Source organism: Eschrichtius robustus, chromosome 13 (assembly GCF_028021215.1).
Source record: "Eschrichtius robustus isolate mEscRob2 chromosome 13, mEscRob2.pri, whole genome shotgun sequence".
Taxonomy (NCBI): domain Eukaryota; kingdom Metazoa; phylum Chordata; class Mammalia; order Artiodactyla; family Eschrichtiidae; genus Eschrichtius; species Eschrichtius robustus.
The window spans coordinates 85907586-85931630 of NC_090836.1; the positions used below are offsets into that span (position 1 = coordinate 85907586).

The 24045-nt window shown below is 44.3% G+C and overlaps 1 protein-coding gene across 4 annotated transcripts in view; it reads left to right on the forward strand.

Moving 5' to 3' along the window:
- The window catches only part of ANO4 (anoctamin 4), a 461908-nt gene that overhangs the window by 317305 nt on the left and 120558 nt on the right, over positions 1-24045 (forward strand). For 3 of the 4 annotated variants that reach the window (XM_068560975.1, XM_068560977.1, XM_068560978.1), the window contains 2 exons: positions 459-503; positions 10437-10568. In XM_068560975.1, the coding sequence (XP_068417076.1) occupies positions 459-503; positions 10437-10568 (177 nt within the window). The remainder of the gene's footprint in view (positions 1-458; positions 504-10436; positions 10569-24045) is intronic. The other variant, XM_068560976.1, reaches the window with a different exon arrangement.

The window sequence follows — 24045 nt, forward strand, 5'->3', positions numbered from 1 at the left end:
GCCTATATCAGATGAGAGAAGCATTCTCTAAACTTAAAGTGCTGTATAAATATTAGTTAATGTGATCCTGTGCCCACTAAATTATGTATGTTGCCAGCAGGCTGGCAATCCATCTCGGCATCCTGAAAAAAGAGCTGACCTCAGCCGAATTCCTACGAATACCAATTGCTCCAAATTATTGCTCTGCACAGGTTCTGTAGGCGAAGAGCAGCCATAAACAATGATGGTAACACGGAGAGGGGGCGATATCAATGGAAACGATTTCATATGATTTCATGACTCAAAAAATGCATGCCCTCCGTTCCCACTACATTTCTCACTGTTAATCTCTTTTTAGTTTTTTCTTCTTCACCTCTTACAGGCTTCTATCTTCAATCTCCTTTCCTTCCTTGCTAGTTCAAACTGTAACTGACGATGGGTTTTCTTCTCGACTGGCTTCATTTTTGCTGTTCTTCCAGGAGAAAAATCTATTACCTGCCCCGCCGGTACAAGTTCATGAGCAGGTTAGTAGCATGCTCTGTCATGATGGCGTTTGTTTTAGCTGTTGGCCTGTGTGCTCCAACAGTGCCAAGGAATACAAGCTGGGGAAGATGGGCCTTTGTCACATGGGAAAGCTGGCTGCCGTGCCAAAAATGGCTATTTCGGGTTAGGGAAATAGCCTAGGGAAAAAAAAAAAGCAAAGCTGGAAATGTTCCTCCTAGAGTCTTCCCTGTGACTTCACACTTGTCAGGACGGAATTTATCTGCAGGTCTATTGAGGCTGGGTTTGGGGTTTTTTTTCTCCCCATTCTATTAGATAAATTACCAGAAAGCCCCGCTGTTTAGAAAGCATCTCTGGTCTGAATGTTACTCTTTTCCCCACACAGACTCCTTCCTCTGCTGTATGTAACTTGAAATCTAAGTGCAGACAATCACCCTCTCAAAAAGCAGACGGCTTCTTGGCCCTCCATGGGTGGGGTCCGCCTATGTTAGTCATAGTTTGTTAATAAAGTAGGCAGATGTATGACCTTATTCAGAAGCCCTCCTACCCTCTTTTTACCCCTCCGCCCAAAAAATACTACTGGATGAAGATTGCCTTTATTGTGCTATGCATCCTTCCTAAGCTTGTTTCTCCTTGTTTTTTGAGAAGCCAGGGATGAAGGGGAGGTGTCAGTGATGTCCTTTAATTTGACTGTGTGGTGATCATTGGCATTCTAATTTCAAGCTTTTAATTGGTCTTCTGTAACCATTCACCCTGAGCTGAGCTGATAGTTAAACTTGGATACCATTGCATTTGTCTGAAAATCTTAGAGTTCAGTTCTGTGAGATTTAAGATTCCTGTTCACTCTGTTTATATGCTATGCAGAAGGATAAGTAGAAGCGTAGTTGATATATTTTAGTGAGTTTACTCAAATACACGTGCACTCAACAAAGTATGACATGAGAGTGGGCGTTTAAAGAAACTAAGACGTGGTTTCCAAAAATGTCCCTGAGCAGCATCCTTATTAGCAATCCTTCTTTCATCAGGCAGTTGTCATGGCATTTGGATTCACCACAAGGAGACGAATCCCTTGTCACGTAATGACGTTCTACAAAAACTTGGTGCACACTTTAGCCTATTTCAGTAGTTCTCAAACTTTAGCCAGCATCAGAATCACCTGGAGGGCTTATTAAAACACAGATTACTGGGCCTGTGCTGTAATCTATGATGTAGATGTCCAACTCTCCACCTGGAAGGTATATGAAGGCAAGGATGGCTCATCCAATTCTTTGTTTCCAGTACCTGGCATGTAGTAGGTGGGGCAAATGAATGAATGAATCTCCATACACAGGTGTGAGAATTTGCTTGGGAGAAAAGGAGACCACAAAGAAAAGTATAGAAAAACCAGGACTGCCTGAAGTGTCAGACATAGACTGGGGACTGAAACATTTGCTCACACTATGGGGAAGAGGTGAGGGCTTGAAAGAAAATGGTGATAAAAGGACCCATATAATCTCGGGGTTGGATGGGATATCAAATGTCATCAAGTCTAACCACTCACCGGCTACTTGAACCTCTGCTATATCATCAGGCAGCCTGTGTTTGAACATCTCTGGAGACAGCGTATTCTTGAACCCATCTGTGAACACCTGACTTAGAAAGTGCTTCCTTAAAATAAGTCATAATCTCTCTCTCTTTAGCTTTCACTCTAAACCACTCAGATTGTAGTTCTCCCTGAATAGCCAAAAGATAATCTACAAAGTAAACAGCAAAATATATGAGAAAGATTGTGAAATTATAGGCAAAAGGACATAGCAGGTGTTTGGAAAACAAGAGATGGTGGCGGTCAGAAAGAGGTTTCCATATTAAGGGATCGGGAGGCAAAAGAAGAGTAGAAATTCAGAGAGATACAGGTGTGGTAAGAAAGGTGGTGAATTTTGTTTTAATAATTCTACATTGACTCACAGTAGGTCTTCGAGGTGTTGGTGTCCTGAAGGCTTTTGAAACTGATGGCATAGCAGTTGAAGCTAGAGGTAAAGCTAGAGAACCCAGTTTGGGAGACAGAGCCGTAGAAGTCATGACCTTAGCCAGGGGAGTAGCTGGAATTTCCCAGGAAACGATGCAGGGAGTGAAGAGAAGAGGGCCAGTAGCAATTGCTCAGAAAATCTGCTTTAAGGAGACAGGAAGAGATGGGGGAGGATGAAAAGGAACAATTTAAGAAGTAGGAGGAGAACTAAGGGAGGGCAGTGTCAAAGGCACCACGTATGAGTTCCCATAAGAAGGGGTGTTCTTCATCTACTGATGGAGGATGAGAGATAAGAATTGGTTTTTGGTCACCATGGTAACCACCGTGCTAGCAGTCTCCATGGAGTGGTGGTTCTCAGACTTTAGCGTGCATCAGGATCACCTGCAGGGCTCTTTAATACTCATATTGCTGGGCCCATCCCCACAGGTGAGGCTCAATAATTTGCACTTGTATCAAGATCCCAAGTGTTGCTGATGTTGCTGGTCTGGAACTAGTACATTTTGAGAATGATGACTACAGAGTAGAGGGTAATAGAAACCAAATTACAGCTGGTGGAGAATGGACAGGGTCCTGATGAATCAGAGGCAGTGAGGGGTCACTACTACCTTGATCAGTTTTGTGACAAGAAGAGAGAAAGAGGGGATGGGATTTAGAACAGGAGCAAGAGGAGGAAAACAGAGGAGACTGTGACCACATGACTCATCATATGTACTCCATGCGTATAGAAGGGAGGTTGGGAGTGAATAAGAGCTGGGGAAATCCTTGTTTCTGGAACTGGAAGAACAGCTTACTAAATACTAATTTTTGACCTGAAAACGTTGATGCTACTTCTTTAGTAGAGAATGGACTTGAGGACACAGGGAGGGGGAAGGGTAAGCTGGGACGAAATGAGAGAGTGGCATGGACATATATACACTACCAAATGTAAGATAGATAGCTAGTGGGAAGCAGCTGCATAGCACAGGGAGATCAGCTTGGTGCTTTGTGACCACCTAGAGGGGTGGGATAGGGAGGGTGGGAGGGAGATGCAAGAAGGAGGGGATATGGGGGTATATGTATCTGTATAGCTGATTCACTTTGTTATAAAGCAGAAACTGACACACCATTGTAAAGCAATTATACTCCAATAAAGATGTTAAAAAAAAAAGTTGATACTACTTAAGTGCACACATTACAACTGTAGAAAATTCTAGGCCTTAGGAGGCACTGGAAGACTCTAGGTCAAAATAAAGAGGAAAAAAGTCCTAACTATGGTTTTATGACACACTGATTCAGAATGACCTCTTAAGCTTTACTGCTTACCACATAGGATTAAATCTGGGACATCAATTTGGTGGTGTAACTTACTGAAGCCCAGTGTCTGGTGCAAAGTTTTAAATGCAGTTTGTCAGAAAATTCTGTATCTACTTTAACTCTTCACTTCACCTCAGAACAGCCTCATTTAGATGATGAAGAATGTGTGTCTCTTTGTAGCCAGTGATGACATTACAAATTGAAGGGCACATCTATAACTTGTTATCCTAGTTGTACATCAGTAGTAAAATATTGACTTCCAGTATTCTAAAATTCTCATATCATGCTACGTATGGATGTTTAATTTAGCTTTTAGTTTCATTCTTACAAATGATATTTCACTTCATTAATCCGTGAAAGCACCCTTGAAACAAACCTACCTCCTTTCAGGATACGAGAAATGAATTAGAAATTGTGAAGTTTCTGAGCAGGCAGAAAAATAGAGCGTCATTTCACAAATATCTTTATTTATGAAAGGTCACCTGACATCATAAAGCACACTCATGTAATTCAGATATGTATTTCTGGAGTAAATGCTCTTTTCATTCACATACTTGGTCTATTAAAGGCTACTTCAGCACTTACCTTTGGGCAGACTTACAGGTATTACAAATTACCTATCCAGTCAGGAAAGGAAATTTATCATCGTTCTTCTGCCTTATTATTATTATTTTTTTGCCTTCACCAAATCGTACAAATATAATCTGCAGAAGATATGCTTACAAAGTAATAAATCTGTTGACTGTGGGTGGCTTGTAGCTGAAGTCTCATTACTACTCATTCTTTTTTCCTCCACGCCCCCACACACATCCTGCCTGATGTTCTCCTTTGCGATGCTTGGCAGAATGAATGCTGGTCCCTACTGCATTACACGCTCAGTGCCATCGTAATCTTATCAGATGAGTATACAGGCAACATGAAAAAATGGCTTGGATGTTTCCATCCTCGTCTTAAACAAATTAACGTACGTAAATGTTCCAAACCCTTTGGACTCTTCTAAGCTGTGCCCCGGTTAGCAGCCTTGTGACCTAAAAGAATGGCAGTGGCTTCCCAAGATCCCTAACTATCCAAGGAGAGGCTGAAAATACAGGGGACTCGGCTCTGAGAAGAGGAAAAAGAAATGCAAGCCCCCTGTTGTCTGTTATCCATCCAGGAGGGCTTCATTTCCTGCAATGTAAGCCTGTGTATGGTGCCTCCATTAAGTTAAAAAAACAAAACAAAACCTCTCATCTGTAGGTGCTCTCTGGGCATATTATCTCTGAACATGTAATCTAACTGTTCGAAACCTGATGCTGCTATTATAATATTCTGGTCTGGGGAAAAGCAGGTGTCTCTGAAGTAGCCTGTTTCATTTAATTCAGCCTAATTAAGTTGTCATTAGCACAAACTCCCTCCTGGGTTGTTAGTGGCTCCAGGGAAAGGCCCTTGTTTTCTGCTTCTTCAGGGCATACCCTCAGCATCCAGTTGGGGACTCTGCACAGCCAGTGATTTATAAAAGCCTGTAGACAGGTTAGCCTGTTAGGGGTGAAGTCCTTTGCATGTGGCCTTTTCTGTAATCATCACCACTCCTGAAGGTGGGTAGGATTGTCTCCCCTTTACAACTGAGATAACTGAGGTCAAGTTGTTTTAACCAGGACCTTCCCAAGGCACAGCCTGGAAGAAGTGGCAGGTCTGTGCCCATTTGTCTGTGCTTGTGCTGTGCTGGCAGCTCTTTCCAGCTATGCAGAACCTCACCTGTCATGAACCGGCATTTGGTCAAGGACCCTGCGCTTACCATCAGAACAACTTTCTTAAGAAAGTAACTCACCTTTTAGTCTAGATGTTAACTTGGCAAGTCAAGGCCACAAATACCCAAGTAGATGGTCCATCTTTATCGAGCTGCCTGTGTAGTTTGTGAGACAGCTTTTGCTTAGTAAATGGCAGAAATGGAGCAAAGTGACAGTGTATCCAACCGAAGTCAGTGCTCCGTCATTAAGCTGACGTTTTCTCTTTTCCCCGTCAGAGGAGACTTTACTAAGTAAGCCCTACTCCTGTGTTGAAGAGGCAGATGGGGTGCTTCCTGGTTAGTTGGTTTCTTGACTTTTACAGGCCTAAGTAAATTTCAGGATTGCCTGTTTAGGGATGTTTGTGAGACGTGGAAGCACAGACCTCAATATACAAGGGAGAATCATAGCTCTTGAACGTCTGTAGAGAACTCGGTAAATAAAAGTTCATTGTCATCATCGTTTTCTTCATCCTAGAAACCACTGCTTGATTGAGCATTTTGTCCATCCAAGGCATTGTGCAAACACTTATGCATTATCCTTACCACTTCCTTAGGTAATGGGTGTATTAGCTCAGAGGAGTTTAGTCCCTTCCCCAGCATGGCACTCACCATTTTCGTTCTGGGCAATGAGAATGTGAATCCACTTCTAGCTGACTCCAGAGTCATCATTCTATATGAAAGGTTATCCATTATGCCTCTTGAAAAGGAAAGCTCTTTTTTTGACCTCAGCATGCAAGATCTTCGTTCCCCAGCCAGGGATCGAACCCACACCCCCTGCAGTGGAAGCGCAGAGTTTTAACCACTGGACCGCCAGAGACATCCCTAAAGGAAAACTCTTTATTAACTCAAGTTTGTTTAAAATGGTATAGCCAAGATATTATTGCTGAAGTCACCACCATGTATTGAGAAAGCATCTGATTTTTCATCTTAGAGATGAGGATACTAAGGCCCCGTGAGGATAAAAGGCTTGTCCCAGGCATCCAGCTTAAGTCTCATGCTTTGCAGCCTGGTGGCTTCTGCGCTATGTGTCTTTCCTTTGCAAGGTGGAAGGGGCTCCTCTCTGGTGTCTGAGTGGCACAGTTTGGGAACAGGAGTGGGTTTGTGGAAGAGTGGCCATTCGTCATCCTGCCACAGAGGGACAGACCCTTGTTCCCAGAGCCACCTACCTGGGAGGTAGGGGCAACGTGTAGAACGTCAGTCTCAGCCCGTGGGGGCCTGGCTAGCCAAGGTCAGGTCTCAAGGGGAAGGTGGGCCCAGGACTGGAGAGGTGTGTTAGTCTCCCATTGCTGTTACAACACATTCCCGCACTTAGCGGCGTAGAACAACACAAATTTATTATCTCAGTTCTGCAAGTCACAAGTCTGGGCTGGGGGAGGTTTCCACTGGTTTCTCTGCTTGGGGTCTCACAGGCTGAAATCATGGCGTCAGCCGGCCGGGCTCTTCTTTGCAGGCGCTGGGGAAGGATTGGCTTCCAGGCTCAGCCAGGTGGCTGGCACAGTTCAGTTCCATGCAGTCGTAGCACTGGGGTCTCCGTTTCTTGACTGGCTGTTAACCAAAGGTCTTTCTCAGCTTCTAGAGGCCGCCTACACTCCCTGGCTCCTGGCCCCCCTTCATCTTCAAAGCCAGCTGTGGCCGGTTGAATCCTTCTCACGCTTTGAATCTCTCTGACCTCCCTTTTGCCTCATCTCTCCTGTCTCCAGCCAGAGAAAGTTCTCTGCTATTAAATGGCTTAGTGATTAAATGGGTCCCCCTGAGTAATCCAGCATGCTCTCCCTAACTTAAGGTCCATCACCTTACACCTGCAAAGTCCCTTTGCCATGTCACACAGCGTATTTACAGGTTCTGGGATTAGGGTGCAGACATCTTTGGGGGGCCATTCTGCCAACCAGAAGAGGACACAAACTGCCGATCACATTTGAACCTTTTTTCTGTCATTGTGAGCCCACGGCCTGGCCTGACATGTGTGATGGGGCCAAGACAGCCCATGCTTTGTCTTCCTGTTTCTTCTCAGGCTGCCCCAATGAAGGCCAGTTCACGCCCTCCACCCCCAGTTAGTGTCTCAGGGGGCTTGTTTTTAAGATATCTTTTGAATATCTTTCTTCTACCACAGTGTTTCAAAAGCCCACTTCCTCCCCTTTCCATCCCTTTTACATTAGTCTCCATGGTCCTCAAGGAGTTATTAATAACACTGCTCTCTGCCTAGCGGCTTCTCCAAAGCATTTCATGCACGTCCTCTTTTATAAGCCTCCTAGCAACCCTGTGAGGTCAATAAGATGATGATGATCTTAATGATCCCATTTTAAAAACCCTTGAAACATAAAGCTCAGAAAGGTGAGTGATTTGTGGAAGGTCACACAGCTGCTAAGCGGCAGAGCCAGGATGTAGGCATTCCAAGGACAAATCCCAGCTCCTCTCCACCATGCCAAGCAGCCTCCCCTCGCTTTCTTCCCGCCCCCCCCCCTCCTCATTTTTCAATGAACTAATCACTCTCATACTCTGTTCTCTCTCTCCACCATCTCCACATTTCACTTAAATTGTGGTTCCACAAGCTGGTTGCTGAAAGCTACCATTTCATTCCCATGGAGCGTTTATGCCTGAATTTTTACAGCTTTGTTTTCATCCACGCTGAGCACTGTCCCCATCTGGATTTAATTCATAGTCATTTGCACGCAGAGCCCAGATCCTGTGAGAATGCGAATTTTGCAAAGTGTAATCCGATTAGTGCTGCAGACTGGAGAGATGTGGGAGGTGAAAGCTCTATTACGGAAAACCTCTGGGCCAAAGTCTTCTTTCGTGAACAACTTTTAAGGCAATCAGATGAAATAAAGCCAAGAGCCACAGGGAAGGCAACCGGCTTAACCTAGGAAGTCTAATTTAAGGACTATATCATTGAACTTGGACGAGTGATAGATGCTGGTGAAGCATGATTAAGCTTTCGAATTGAAAGGCAGAAGGACAAAAATGTTAAGAGGCAAACTCGTTGCTCAAATTCTTGTCTTTGGGAAAAAAGAAAAGATAGTGATAATAGCCAGTGTTCACTATGCACCAGACACCGTTCTGGAGACTTTGTATACGTATTGATCAGTTAATCATCACAACCCTATGAATTGAGGATCATTATCATGCCCATTTTACAGATAAGGAAATTGAGACATGGCAAAGTTAAATAACTTGCCCAAGGTCACACTGCTAATAATTACAGAGCCAGGGCTTGAATGTGGGCACTCCAGCCTCAGAGTTCATGTTCTCAACCACTGTGTCATATCACCTCTCTGAAGCTTATCATCTCACTGTATTTTAAGTGTCTTTAAAGAGATGATGGGGGAATGGGGTGGACTTGAAGGATGAAGGAGATGGGAACTTTTTCCCTTTCTTCAGTCTCTGGGCCATTCTAATCTATTGTTCTTTTCTGGGTACATGACCCTGAGTAGGATCTTTACTTCTGTGTGTGTATATGTGGTGGGGACAGATCCTCTTGGAGAGGAGGGTCTTAAAGAAGCCAGAGGATTCTTGCCAGTTTGAACTTTCAGGGACTCTGGAAAAAGGACAGCCGCCACCAGGTAGAGTGGGGGGTTGTGGTGAGGCTGGAACAATGCTGAGGTTAAAAGGTGGTAGAAGAGAAGTTTACTGTTATTTTTCATTTTGGAGTTGATTGGTTATATAAAAAATAATCCCTTCAGCTGAGAGTTTCACGGAAAAAGATAAATTGCCATGTAAATGATTTTAATTGGGAAAAGAAACAAAACATGCCCAAATTCCATATGTTTTCAGTTAGTAGACTTAGAAGGCATTTAAAGATTTTCATCCCCAGAGAAATGTGTTCCTTGAATAGCCCCTAAGTGAAGGTTCCCATTATCAACTACTTTGATCTTTAAAATCAAGAGTGCAGAATCTGCAATTTGGTTCTGGCTTTATTCACCGGCTGGATAATCACCCCTGCTGTGGGTCTCTTTTGTGATGCGTAAAACGCGAATGGTACCTGTTCAGTCTGCTTCACAGAGATGCTATTTGATATGAGCCCTTGGAGAAAAAACATTTCAGGGGTACAGATACCTGAGGTGGCATAATCATTTAAAAGTCTGCTGTGGCATTTGCTCCTTCTAGTGGTTGGCTGTGAGTGAGTGAGAATCTGGTCACTTGGAAGCCAGATGTTTTCATCAGCAGAAATCAGAGGGAACAGGGAGGTAGCCAGGGAGGAAACCATGGCTTGAAAACCACTTTGGAGACAGTGTCATTTCCTTTGGCTTGGCATCATCGTGTGCCCTGGCCAGAGTGACACACGTGTGTCATGATGCCCCAGCACCTTGAGAGCTTTCATGTCTCAGCTTGAAAAGAGACATGAAAGTTAAACAGCATGCCATCTGCTGAAAGGCTGCTTGGGGAAGGTGTGAGGGGCAGGAAGCAAATCGTGATATTGGGCTCTCTGTGTACAGCCCACCCCCTGGGATGCACTGTCACCCCTCGCTCAAAGCTGACTATAGCTACAGCTCTTCCCTGACCTCAGATGGGGAGATTTTCCAAGCACACAATGAGTTTCTGGAATCTGCAGGATGGACAAAGTTAAGGTCTCAGCTGCTTTGCTTAAGGGACTGTCCACTTCCTTTCCAGAGCCTTCCAGCCTTGTTCTGTTCCTTGGTCATTCACTGGCATGTGTAGACATATGACTCACAGCTGTGATATCATGGACAATCATATCAAAGCCCTTCGGTGAAATCCCAAGGACACTGAGTCTCGGCTGTCTTCTTCCTGTCTGTTGAGTGGGAGTTTCGTGCGTGCAGTGAGCATGCCCGGAGTGTGTGGGTCATATTTACGGCTCTGTGGAGACTTCCCTCCCGTGTTTTGGGGCAATGCTGACATGCTGTACCCTTTGGTCTTGCCTTTCATGTACCACAGGATCGATAAACAAATAAGCAGTTTTCGGAGATGGTTACCTAAGAAGCCAATGAGGCTGGACAAGGAGACACTGCCAGACCTGGAGGAGAATGACTGCTACACTGCCCCTTTCAGCCAGCAAAGGATCCACCAGTGAGTGTTTCCCGTGAAAGCCCTTGTCTTACTAAGGACATGCAGCCGTGGTAGAGCCCCCTCTGCGCGCCTTTGGTTCCTTGGCCCGTGGAAGGAACAGCGTAGTGCCCTTCTCCCCTGACAGTCCTGTGAGTGTTCATACCCCTTTTATATTAGTCAGGGTAAGCAAACTGCTCTAACAGACAATCCCCACGTCTCAGCGACTTAACACAATTGCACGCTCGTTCGTGTGTGTGCTGGTGAACCACCTTCTGCGGGGTGATTCAGAGACCCAGACCCAGATTCCTGTCTTGTGGCTTCGCCAAAGCCCAGAGCTTGGAGCCCCCTGAAGGCTCACCTGCCTTGAGCCAGCAGGTAAGGAAGCTGGTCTACACCTTGCCCTATTAAAAAGAGGGATTGTTGAGTTAAAAACAAAAACAACTCAGTTCACCTCTCAGCTCCCCTTTCTGTAACAACTCACCAAGTTGCCCCAGGAAAAGCCACAAAACCTAGCAGCCGGCTTCCTGGCTCATCTGTCAGCCAAACAAGCCCCATTATGTGAATGTTTAAAAGGGTTATTGAAGAAGACATGAAACTCAGAGCCCAGCCTCAAAATGCTAGTTAAATCCTCCATGGGAGATAAGAACTGAGCGAGATTTCATGTTGACTCAGAGATCAGGACCTAGCATGTTTCCTGAGAAGAAAAAGACAGATGAAAGCTGATGTGTTCCCACTCTTAATTTAAACCCTCACTGTGCCTGTGTTGTTCATCTTGAAGTTTCTTACACAAGTGGTTGATTGTTTTTAAATCCTCCTGGAGTAGAGTCTGGTTTACATGCAGGTTTTCACTTTGCTTCTTACCTGCTTGAGAGAGTGCCTGGCACAGTGTAGGAGGGTCTCAAAAATTTTAGATGGATGGATGGGTGGAAGAATCAATGAAATACATGTTGTGCGCCTGGGGTTTGTTTTACTTCAAAGGGACACAGGTAAATAGAAGATTTCCTACTCATTTTCATGCTGGTTATGTTTCCTAACGTTCTGGCTTTAGAACAAAGTTTCTCAGGAGGGTTCTCAAAATCAGAAGCACCTGGGCACCCATCAGGATCTTTAGGGACTAGAACTGAGAATCATACCTTTACAGGTATTTTAAACTATATAATAAATGAGAGATGATAGCATGTGGGATGGCGGTATTCAGCCATCTCTCACATATATTTGAGAAGCTTTTGTGACACGTTTTGGTATTCACTCACTGAATTATTGATTCATTCAGCGGTCACTAATTTGATGCCTGCTTCTTGCCAGACACTGTCTTGGTACAGGGGATATAAAGATAAATTAGACACAGCCTTGACCTCACCTAGTAAATAGATCATTTTATTTTATTTTAAATTTTGCTGGAGTCTAGTTGATTTACAATGTTGTGTTAGTTTCAGGTGTACAGCATAGTGATGCAGTTACACATATATTCATTCTTTTTCAGATTCTTTTCCCATATAGATTATTACAGAATATTGAGGAGAGTCCCCTGTGCTATACAGTAGGTCCTTGTTGGTTATCTGTTTTATATATAGTAGCGTGTGTACGTTAATCCCAAGCTCCTGATTTATCCCTCCCCCACCCCCCTTTCCCCTTTGGTAACCATAAGTTTGTTTTCAAAATGTATGAGTCTGTTTCTGTTTTGTAAGTAAGTTCATTTATATCATTTTTAAAATTAGGTTCCCCTAATTTTATGATATGAGTGGTATCATATGATACTTGTCTTTCTCTGTCTGACTCACTTCACTTAGTATGATCATCTCTAGGTCCATCCATGTTGCTGCCAATGGCATTATTTTGTTCTTTTTATGGCTGAGGAATATTCTTCTTTATCCATTCCTCTGAGAGTAGACCATTTTAAATAATTGTAGACAGTATGTTGGGTATGACTTAAAAGAGGGAGTGCGCCATCCTCCAGATTTGGAAGGAGGTTGGTAAGAGATGAGGGTGGGTCACAAGAAGAAAATGCTTGAGATGGGTCTTGAAGGATGACAGTTGTCCAGGTAGGTAAGGGAGAAGCACATCCTAAAAAGAGAGAATAACATATGTATAAAAGTATAAAGACATGAAACAGAATGGGGTGCTTGAAAAACCACAAGTAGTTTTCTGTGATGGGGTGTAGGGCGTGAGAAAGCCTGGCATTATTGTTTGAAAAAAGAGAGTGATCGGTGGAAATTGAGCTTTCAAGATAGGAGAACTAAGGAGGAAAAAGCAGAGGGACAGTTGGAACGAAGCAAACCTAAGAACCAGACCTCAGTGGGACCAAGAGAATAGTGTAGGCAGTTCTGTTGTGCCACTGGGAGATGAAAAATTGAACAAGTGTCTTGAATGTTATGGGCGGGGGGATTTCTTTCTCTCTGAAAATTGTCATGCCACATGGACAACATCTCTTTAATGATAGTATAAAAGTAAGACATGAAGAACACTGGCTGTCAAGTTGGAAACAGTTGTTTGGTACAGTTAGAAAAAGATTTCCCTAGGATGGTTCGAGAGTGATTTTAGTGGGTTTAAAGTAATCAGAAGTAGCTGGTTAATGACCTCTGGGAGTTATAACATGATCTCTTGGTTTTCCAAATGCAGTCAAAAATCTCATGTGACTTCTTAGTTTTGCAGAATGTTTGATATTGTGTTAATCTAGGAATAAAAAAGGATGATAGAAATTTAGGGGTGTGTGTACATGAATGTAGGAGAAAGAGAAGACAATTGGAAATTTAATAAATAATGACCAAAATGGAAAAGAGCCTTAAAAATACTCTGCTCTCAGGATAAAACCCAGAATCCTAGCTTGGCCCACTAGCTCCTGCTTCTGTGGGCTTTGGCCGTGCTGAGCTGCTTTGACCTCATTAACTCTCTGTGCACTCTTGTCTCCTGTCTACACATGCTCTTCCCTTGCCTGGAATACCCTTTCCCTTAGGCTCCCTTCTTGCACGTTGCATCAGAGACGTTTCCTCCAGAAAACCTTCCATAATTTCCAACCTTCACCCCCGATCCTGGGTGTGGGGCACTCTTCTATGTCTAAGTAATAATTTTTTTCCTATCATAGCTCTTAACAATATCATCCATTTTCATAGCTTTCTCCTAGACCATAAGCTCCTTGAAAGACTGTCTGTATCACCACTATGAGTCCCATAGTTGGTACTTAATAATCATTTGTTAAATGAGAAAATAGATGAATACATAGAAATGAAAATAGGAGAATCATATTATGAGCACAGAATAAAGATGCTGTGAAGTCAGTTCACTGCATACTCATCTCAAACCAAACTCGACGTTTTCTCCTCAAACGTGGTCCACCTTCATTAGCCCCTGTCCCGTCAATGGCACTAATTTTTGTCCAGTTGCTGAAACCAAGGCCTGAAAGCTATTCTAGACACCTCCCTCACCTCCGCTTCCCACATCTAATACATCTCCAAAGGCTGATGATTTTATGTCCTAAGTGTTTCTTTAATCCAGCCATCTCTGCCACCATGATCTCACCTCTAAAACCCAGAAATAATATAACAGGTCCCCTGGCTCTACCCTTGCCTACCTCCATTCCATTCTCTTAAGTGCGTACAGAGTGAGGTTTTAAAGATGCACGTCTAATCATGTCACTTCACCCAGTTTAAAAACCTTAGAACAAATATGAAAATTATTGAGAATGACCTACAAGGCCTTGAATGGCCTGGCCATGCTGCCAACTCCTCTCCAGCCTTATCTGCCTTCACTGCCTTCCACCCCCCACTTCTTATGATCCAGACACATACAGCCTCCCTCAGTTCTTTGGATGTCCTCTGCCTCAGGACATTTGCACATGATGTTTCCTCTCCTAGCATTCTCTTCCCATTCCTTCCCCCCTTGCCCAAGTTTATTCTTATTCATCCTTCAAAACTCAGCTCCAGAGACTCCTCCCAGGGAAGCCGTCCTCCCATCCTTCCAAAGACCAGGTCTCTTTGCTTTAGCAGAATGTTTCCCATGTAACATTTTTCATATATTAGATTTTATAATTATTTGGGTGTTATATGATTAATGCCTAACTCTCCAGGTAAACTTTGAACTCCATGGAGGCACAGGCCATGTCTGTTTCTGCTCACAATTATGTCTCCAGTACTTAACACAATGCTTAGCATACAGTAGATGCTTCATACTTGTCTATTAAATGAAGTAAGGATAAAAGTAATAAAGATAACATGGAATAATCATAATTTTTTGTACTTTGAACTGCACTGTACAAAAGAATTAAAAGTTGGGACTCAATTAAACCACAATTAGCCTAGCTTTCTAGTTCCTAGTTACTTCAAACAAATACCCATGTTGGGAAGCAATAAAAGCAAACCTGTGGGTACACATCTTTATATAAATCAACGCATAGTGCCGTCGGTCATTTTGTATGGTGTCACTGAAGGTGGTCCTACAGATGGGAAAACTTTATTAGATGCCAGATGCTATTTTAAAGACTTTAATCCTCACAGCAACGCGATGGGAGAGGAGGTATTATTATCACCATTCAACAGAAGAAGAAATCAAGGCATAAAGAGGTTAAGGAACCTGCAGTAGGTTACACAGCTAGGTTAGTCCACCTGCCTGAACAACCCCCAAGTATGAGTGGTTTAACTCTGTAGAAGTCTGTCTGTTGTTCACATCGTGGTCTAGTGTGGGTCACCACAAGGAGGGAGGTGTATCGTCCCTTCTCTGTACAGACATTCGGGTACCCAGGCTACTTCTGTCTGGTGACTCTGCCATCCCCTAAATCCCTTCCATCTGGTTTACCGAAGGGGAAGAGAGAGATGAGTGATTTTGTAGGAAGTTTTATGGGCCAGTTTTAGAAGTGGGGTACAGCACTTGTGCCCACATTTCATGGGCCAGAGCTCATCAGGCAGCGACCCCTAACTCGAGGGCTGCTAACATAAATACCTGTGTGCCCAGGAGGAAAAGGGAAATAGGTTTGCTGAATAACTAGACAGCGCTGGATCAGGAATTCAGATTCAGACAGAGAGGCACCAGGTCCCACACTGTTCAACATCGTGCTCTGCTGCAGGATGTCTCAACCTCGGCATTTTGATATTTGGGGCTGAATAACTCTGCTGTGGGGGCCTGTCCTGTGCGTTGTAGGATGGTTCATAGCATCCGTGGCTTCTATCCATCAGGTGCTAATAGCAGTTTCCTGCCGCTCCCCTTGGTTGTGAAAAGCAAAAATGCCTCCAGACAGTGCCACGTTTTCCCTTGTGGTGGTTGGTAGGGTGGATGCAAAATCCCACCCCCTCCCTCCTTGAGAACTGTCTCTCCACTGTCTTTTATCACATGACACCCTTCAGGCAGGCCCACGCACTCTCTGAGATAAATTAAACTCTGGTCGAAGCTGATGGCTGTTGACGGACAAGTCCATTCCGGAATTAATTTATTCCTCTTCTCCTCCTTGCCTGTGAGTGTTGGCCTGCTTCAGTAGCGCTGCCCTTCATTCTTCAAATGGCATCAGCAGTAATACCCTTGAGGCAATTGCTTTCTAAGGTCGATACTCATAATAAAGGTTTTCTGCTGGGAGACAAGAGAAGAGGAAATGTGCGAAAAAGAGTCATGTCATTTTTTATGATATATATATATATAGTGTATTCTTTCAAGAAATAGATCAATTCTAAAATGCCTTTCAGAAAAATATTTGTGTAAGGTACAGAGAAAAATGTTCCTTCCTGAAATTGAGAATTTCTATCATTACCATTATTTTATTTTGATGAAAATCCATAAAAAGTGAGGTGAAATTAAATACTGATCACCTCCTAATGGAAGAATCTGAAATGTTTGTTTGTTGTGTGTGCATGTGTTTAAATAAATATTCCTTCATTCACATGCTCCACGCCTGTTGTTGTACTGGGGGCTTGGGAATCAACCGTGAATAAATAGGCCAAGATTCCTGCCCTCCTGGAGCTACCATTTCAGCTGGAGGTAACCAACACTAAGTTTTAAACCAGTGGTTCTCAATCAGGGGAGTGATTTGGCAATGTCTGGAAACATTTTTGGTGGTCCCAACTTAGGGTGAGGGGTGCTACTGGTATCTAAGGGGTGATATGGTATCTAAGGGCAGGGATGCTGGTCAACATCCTTCAGTACGCGGCAGCCCCACAACAAAGAATTATCCAGCCCTGGAGGTCACTAGTGCTGATGCAAAACTTTTTTGGAGTCTAGTTGATTTACAGTGTTGTGTTAGTTTCATGTGTACAGCATAGTGATTCAGTTATACATATACATATACTTGGAATGGAATTTCTCACATGCCTTTCTCCCCCTGCTAGACTGAGCCACTGAGCGCAGGAACCGTGTGCCTGGCGGCCGGTGGCACCCGGGGCACAATCGTAGGACCAATAGAACAGGAGAGGAATCAGCAGAGTTGGCATTCTTGCCACCCCTGGAGGACAGAGCCTGGGCTCTGGAGTCAAGTTCGCTCATCTCCTAAAGCCAGGACACCCAGAGGAAGGGTTGAAAAACACAAATAGTATGTCATAAAACATAAACATAAAACATCAATAGTCAGTGGTGGGCTCCGTGTTCAGCTTGAAATTACCCCTGGCTTGCTGATTTATTTTTTGTCTCAATTCTGCTGAATGACCATTTTTCCTCTCCGTTAAATTCTGATGTCAGGACTCATGCCTGACCCCAAGATATTTAACTCATGCCTCAGACATTTTAATTTCATGTGTCATGTGCATATATGAAAAGGACAGTATAAAAAGACCACTTGACATGAAATTGGCTTACATGCCTTTTTTCCCCCTCTAGACATTGAGCTAGGAAATCATGTAAAAGTCTAGGGAGTAACAGAATGGCATATCTCTTGGTGCCCAAGAAAGCAGTAACCGTGGAAATCTGGATGCTGGGCCAGCAAGGGCTGGTAAGGACAGGAGAAAGTTGCTGAAGGGGATGGTGGGTGGAAGTTTCTCTGTAACCGTCCCCCCCCACCCCCGCCTTTTTTTTTAACATCTTTATTGGAGTATAATTGCTTTACAATGGTGTGTTAGTTTCTGCTGTATAACAAAGTGAATCAGCTATACATATACATATATCCCCGTATCTCCTCCCTCTTGTGTCTCCCTCCCACCCTCACTATCCCACCCCTTTAGGTGGTCACAAAGCACCGAGCTGATCTCCCTGTGCTATGCAGCTGCTTCCCACCAGCTATCTATTTTACATTTGGTAGTGCATATGTGCCCATGCCACTCTCTCACTTCATCCCAGCTTACCCTTCCCCCTCCCCGTGTCCTCGAGTCCATTCTCTCTGTCTGCGTCTTTATTCCTGTCCTGCCCCTAGGTTCGTCAGAACCGTTTTTTTTGTTTGGTTTTTTTTTTTAGGTTCCATTTACATGTGTTAGCATACGCTATTTGTTTTTCTCTTTCTGACATACTTCACTCTGTATGACAGACTCTAGGTCCATCCACCTCACTACAAATAACTCAATTTCGTTTCTTTTTATGGCTGAGTAATATTCCATTGTATATATGTGTCACATCTTTATCCAGTCACCTGTCGATGGACAGACACTTAGATGTAATCCCCCTTTGATTACATAATCACTTGAACATTCCTGTCAACCGAATAGGCCAGCAGACCATGGCAGTGAGGTGGGGACAAAAGTGGTCAGCCAAACGGCGGTCTTCAAGTAGTAGTGGCAGCCATTGCAAGATAAGAGTGACATGTGCCCACTGTTAATAAACAATCCTGTGTTCCAGAATTATAATGTAGACGCATTACAACTCTGAGGGTGCAGGCAGTATGATGAAGGTCAGAGAGACTAAGTGGCTTGCTCAAGGTCACTCCAGTCAATGGCAGATTAGTGAACAGGAGAGAAGTGTGTTTTCTCCACAGTGCTGCCACCTCAGGTATGTGCCACATGAACGGGGCCAAAGTACATAGAGTTTTTGAGCCATATTACACTAGCGTGAGCCTGTAAATATAAAAAGATTGGATCACCTTTGGAGTGTATTGTTGAAGCATTTGAGGTGGGGTAAAGAGAGAAAGAAAATAAAATGGTAAAATATAAGTAAATATTCAAGCCAAGGAAAATATCTTTTAGAGTAGGCGTTCAAGTTTGGGGGAAAAAAATAGGCTCAGATTTGCAGACCTTGATGGCCTATATATCTGTGATGGTTGACAAATAAGCCAATAAATTGGGCCCTAAGCCTAGTGGGCAGAGCAGAGGGAGAAATCTGCTTAGCAGTCCCTCAGAGAAGTAGTGCATTTCCTAGCATTTGCAAGAAATAAAGTTCTTGCACAGGGAAGCGGGGGCTCTGAGTGAAGTAGTGGTCGGTATCCTCAGCAACGTCCTAGAGTAAACTCCTGCCAGGGCTTCTCCAGGGACTGTTTCTGGCAGGCCCCTCAGTGTGGTTCTGGAGAATTAATTGCTCACGCCATAACCTTCTGTAGGAGTTTAGGCACGTCTTCAGCAGAAGACTACAGTCTACCCTAAACTAACCTCATTGTAAATCTCTGTTGTTTGAACTACACTCTACAAAAATTAAAGTTGAGAACTTATTAAAAAGCAAATAGCCTCACATTCTGTTTGAACATATATTCATGCTTGAGAAGCAATAAAAGCAAACCTATGGGTAGGCGTGTTTATAAGCCAACACATGATGTCGTTTGGTCGTTTTATGTGGTATTGACGGAATGGGGCCCACAGGCTGTTTACCAGCCGTGATTGTATGGGCACCTGAAATTTGATCCCACAGAGGTCTCTCCTGCACTAGCCACCTGAGCGGCCCAAGGTTGTCAGAATTAGGGACAGTCATTTTATTGAAGAAGTATAGTTCAGAAGACCCCTGTCAAACTCAATTTCAGAGAAGGCAATTCAACACTACAGTAGGGAGTTTACTGAAGGAATAATGACATCTAATATTTATATGGTGCTTACTAGGTTCCAAGTACTTCACAGTTACAAATTCATTAGCCCTGTGAATAAGGTATAGCCATTATCCCCATTTTTATAGAGGAGGAAACGGAGGCACAGAGAAGTTAAGTAACTTGCCCAAGGTTACACAGTTGGTAAGTGGCAGGGCTTGGATTCTCAGGCCCCATATTCTGCCTCCAGTCTTATCCTCTTAACATTATGTATTATGTATTTGTGGCGGCTGTTAAAAATTACGTGAATTCCATGGCTTAAAACAGCACAAATTGTTTTACGGTTCTATAGGTTAGAAGGCCAACATGGGTCTCACTGGGCTAAAATCAAGATGTGGAAGGGCTGCATTCTTTTCTAGAGGCTGTGGGGGAGAATCTGGTTCCTTTGCCTTTTCCACCTTCTAGAGACTGCTGCATTCCTTGGCTCATGGCCCCGTCTTTCATCTTCAAAGCCAGCAACAGTCCTTCTCACATCACTTTATTTCACTCCTTGCCTCTGTCCTTACATCTCCTTCTCTGACTCTTCTGCCTTTCTCTTCCATTTTTAAGGGCCCTTGTAATTACACTGGTCCCACCTGGATAATCCAGGCTAATCTCCCTGTTTTAAAGGCAGCTGATTAGCAACCTTAATTCCCTTTTGCCACGTAGCTTAACATGATCACAGGTTCTAGGGATTAGGATGTGGACATCTTAGGGGACTGTTATTCTGCCTAGCTCAGCTATGTAGATGTGCCAATCTGTAAAGCCCCAAGGATCTAGAACAGGTAGGTTTTGATGGGGGAAAAGAAGGAAGAAAGGAAGGGATGGAGGGTTTGGGTAGTAGGATTTGGAGACATTAAATGAAATGACATGTAAAATACTTAGCCTGGTACCTGGCCCATGGAAAGCACTCAGTAATTGATAGCTATTATTATTTTTATTATTACTACTAATAGTATTAGTCGTTAGTATTACTACTACTATGAACCAGGAGCACAGTGAGAATCCTTGGGAGAATCTCTAAAGACTTGCAGTTGGTGTATAAAGGGAAGGTTTGAGGTACAAACAGTGATTTTTGCAATGGTAAATATCTGACCCGAACTGGAATAGCATTACCTTTAAACTAAATTCTACTCAACGTTCCAGATATGGACTGAATGTTTGTGTCCCCCAAAATGTACACGTTGAAATCTAATCCCCAAGGCGATGGTATTAGGAGGTGGGGCCTTTGGGAGGTGATTAGGTCATGATGCCCCAATGAAGGGGATTTGTGCCCTTCAGAGATCTAGCTCACCATCTTTCCACCAGGTGGGTATACAGTGAGAAGTCTGCAGCCTGCAAGAGGGCCCTCACTGGAACTCGATCATGGTAGTTTGTTATAGCAGCCTGAAATAAGCCAGGCTGTATTACCATTTCACATTTATCAGTAACATGTGCATATTTGTTTTCTAAACCCTCTCAGCCTAGCTATCTAAAGATACTGATTTTTCTAGCATGTGCCTTTTACTGTATTTTCTTTTCAGTGTTTGGAGGTTTTGTGTTGTTATCATTGATCTGAAATCTTGAGAGAGTCCTTCAGGCAAAGAGAGACCGAGATTGATTTCGGTAGGATTAATGTTCTTTTAGTGCCCCCATGACTTACAGCTGTCTCGGAACACTTGTATTACAGACACGTATTCTGCATTAGGCTCCTCAATATGCAGGTTGTTGGTATTGATGCATAGAGCCAGGGGAAACAGATCTCCTTCCTGGAAAGTTTTAAACTGAGATGAGAGTGAAACAAGCTGCATAGCCTGAGATTTGCGCTTCTTGATGATGTGGCTCCTTTTAGGTAGCACATAACTTAGTGATTCCAGTTTTAAGGCACAAAGAGGGCACCTAGTCATGTGGGAAAAGTGAGCCTTTTGGGTGTCTGGAGATCCAGTGGTTAGTTAGCTGTGTTCTCTTAGTATTTGTGGGACCAACTTTGGATAGTCCCTTAGAACTCTTTTATTGCCAATTATCCATCTGTAAATAGTTCTTTAACATTTATCAACTTATTCATTTAACAAATGCTTTTGTATTATTATGTGGCAAGTATTGTACTATAGTAGGGTAACATATATGTTACTATGTGTTCATATGTATATTTATACATATGTACATATTTATTTAAAATTTTAACTCGAGCATGTCAAATTTGACAGGCAAGAGGCTATTTGACTCATCAAAGTGGTAAAAGGCAATTTAGAGCACCTATGGGAAGAGGGAAGACTTGCCAAATTTAGGTACAATAAAATAAAGAAGGGTTAACTTAAAGGGGAAGGGAGGGCACTGGGACCACACCTGTGGGTGGACTGTGTATGATGTCATGACACTGTGCATGATGTCACGTGGAACAGTAGTGGTCAGAGGGGGAGGAGACCACTGTGCCTGGTAGGTACCTGCACCAGGCTCTGTGCCACGTGTTCTTCATTCATTGTGTCCTTTGACCTTTGCAGCAACACTGCAACATAATTTTATGATCCTCACTTTACAGAGATGGAACCCAGGCTCCGAGAATTAAACAGTTTACCCAGGGCTACATAGTAACAAGCAGACTTTGGGGTTAGAACCCCAATCTGCCTGATGTCAAACGCCTGCTCCTTACGTGACACCATAGCTAGCATTTACCAAGCACTTACTAGCCATCGGGCTACCCATGAGCCTGATATATAGTATTGTGATTTCCATTTAGAGGTGGAGAAATGGAACAGAGAGAGTAAGTCAGTTATCTGAGTTACACAGCTGGCAGAAGCAGGAAACCCTCTTTCCTGAACAGTCAGATTCCACGAACTCAGTCTTACCTGCTCTGCCGGCGCACTCACATCCTGGCTCTCATTTATCTTCATTAGGGTTTGGGGGTGAAAGACAATAGATTCACCTCTTTTAAATCACTAGTCTTGAATCGAAGGGAAGGGCAGGCCTGCCGGTAACAATTGTAAGGCCTCGGGCAAGAGTACAAATGAACCCTATAGACCGTGTGTCTCAACAATTAAAAGTAATAAATGATGTTAACAATTACGTACAACACCGTCTCTCCTACCTCGACAAATACAGCTGCATAGAGACCTGGAAGTCCAAGTGCTCAGGCTCCTCAGAGGTCCGTTCCCCTGCTGGGGGCGAGAAGCAGCACCCCTGCTGCCCCATGGCCTGCCCTCTTCTCTTCCCACCCATGGTTCCATCCCCCACTGGGCTGCTCAGACTCATACACGTGGATACCCCAGCCCCCGTCCAGGCGCCATCCACAACCCCTGCTTGGCTACCATCAGTAAGAGCAGTGTCTTCAAGAGGCCCACAAAGACCTGGAAGTGGGCTCGGCGCTGTGGGGGCGAGCTCCGGTGAGCACACGCCCTTGGCCTTGCCGACGGCTCACCTCGTGTGGAGCGGTCAGCTGGGGGCAGCCCACGTATGAGCCCTGTGAGGTCCTGGGCCTGGGCAAGGTACTGCTTACCTCTAAGAGTGGCACTCAGGAGGGGATAGAAGTTAAACCTGTGGCCTTTGTGAATAGTGCTTTATTCAGATGACGGCTGATTCAGGACCACATCTTAGAAGTGTCTTTATCCCCGGGGTGCACCGCATTCTTCTCATTTCCCACTGTCCTCACGGCACCCACACCATCAGTTTTGTGTTCCCTGCTCCTGATTAACGCTATCCCCGCTGCACGGTGACCGCCTTCCTCACCGCCCACCATCACCACCAGATCCTTTCGGTCCTAGTTCCTCCTTTCTGACATCACTGCCACTGCCTTGGTTGAACTGGCCACCACCTCTTGGGTGAACAGCTATAAGTCTCCTCATTTCCTCTGTCTCTCCCCACTCCCCAGTCTGTTCACCACACTCATGTCACAGGTCATTGGCCAGGCTCTGGTCACCAGCCCATACGGCAATTTGAACAATTCCCTTCCTCCAGAATCCACAGCCCACAGACTGGCTAGCAGAGCCTGGGCCAGATTCCTCCCTTTCCTCAGCTCCTTAGCCGGGCACCCTCGGCAGGGAATTCCACGCACGCCCCATGTGGCCTCATTGCTTCCTTGCTCAAGAGCTTTCAAAGATCCCCTACGGCCTTTGAGATCAAGTTCAAACTCCTTCGCATGGCACCTAAAGCAGCTTCCCCAGCTTCTCCCCTCCCACCTAGCCTCCCGGGCTGGGCAGGCTGGATGATCCTACCACGTGGCGGCGGGGGGGTCACCTGAATGCCTCGTGACGGATGCTCCCGCGTCCTCAGGTGGGCTCTCATTCCGCTCATTGTCTGGTGAAAGCGTTTCCTCCCCCGGGAGCTAGTCCAGATACCGCTGTCTTTACAAGGCCTCCTATGTCTCATGCAGACGGCATTAGACTTCTGGGCCCATTAGCCTTTGTAAATGTCGTGATTGTGGCACTGATGATATACAATTATTTCTTTCCGTCCACGTCTGTGTGTGGCACAAAGCTCAATGCAGCAGCCAAAAGTAATTAGAAGGGAGTTCCAGTCTTTACTCGAGTTTCTCAAAGGACACAAAGAGAAACCAAGTACATGGTCCTCAGAAACTACTCATCATTCTCCTTCCTTCATACCATCCTGTACTCGGGTGTTGCCCTTTTTCTCCCCCGACAA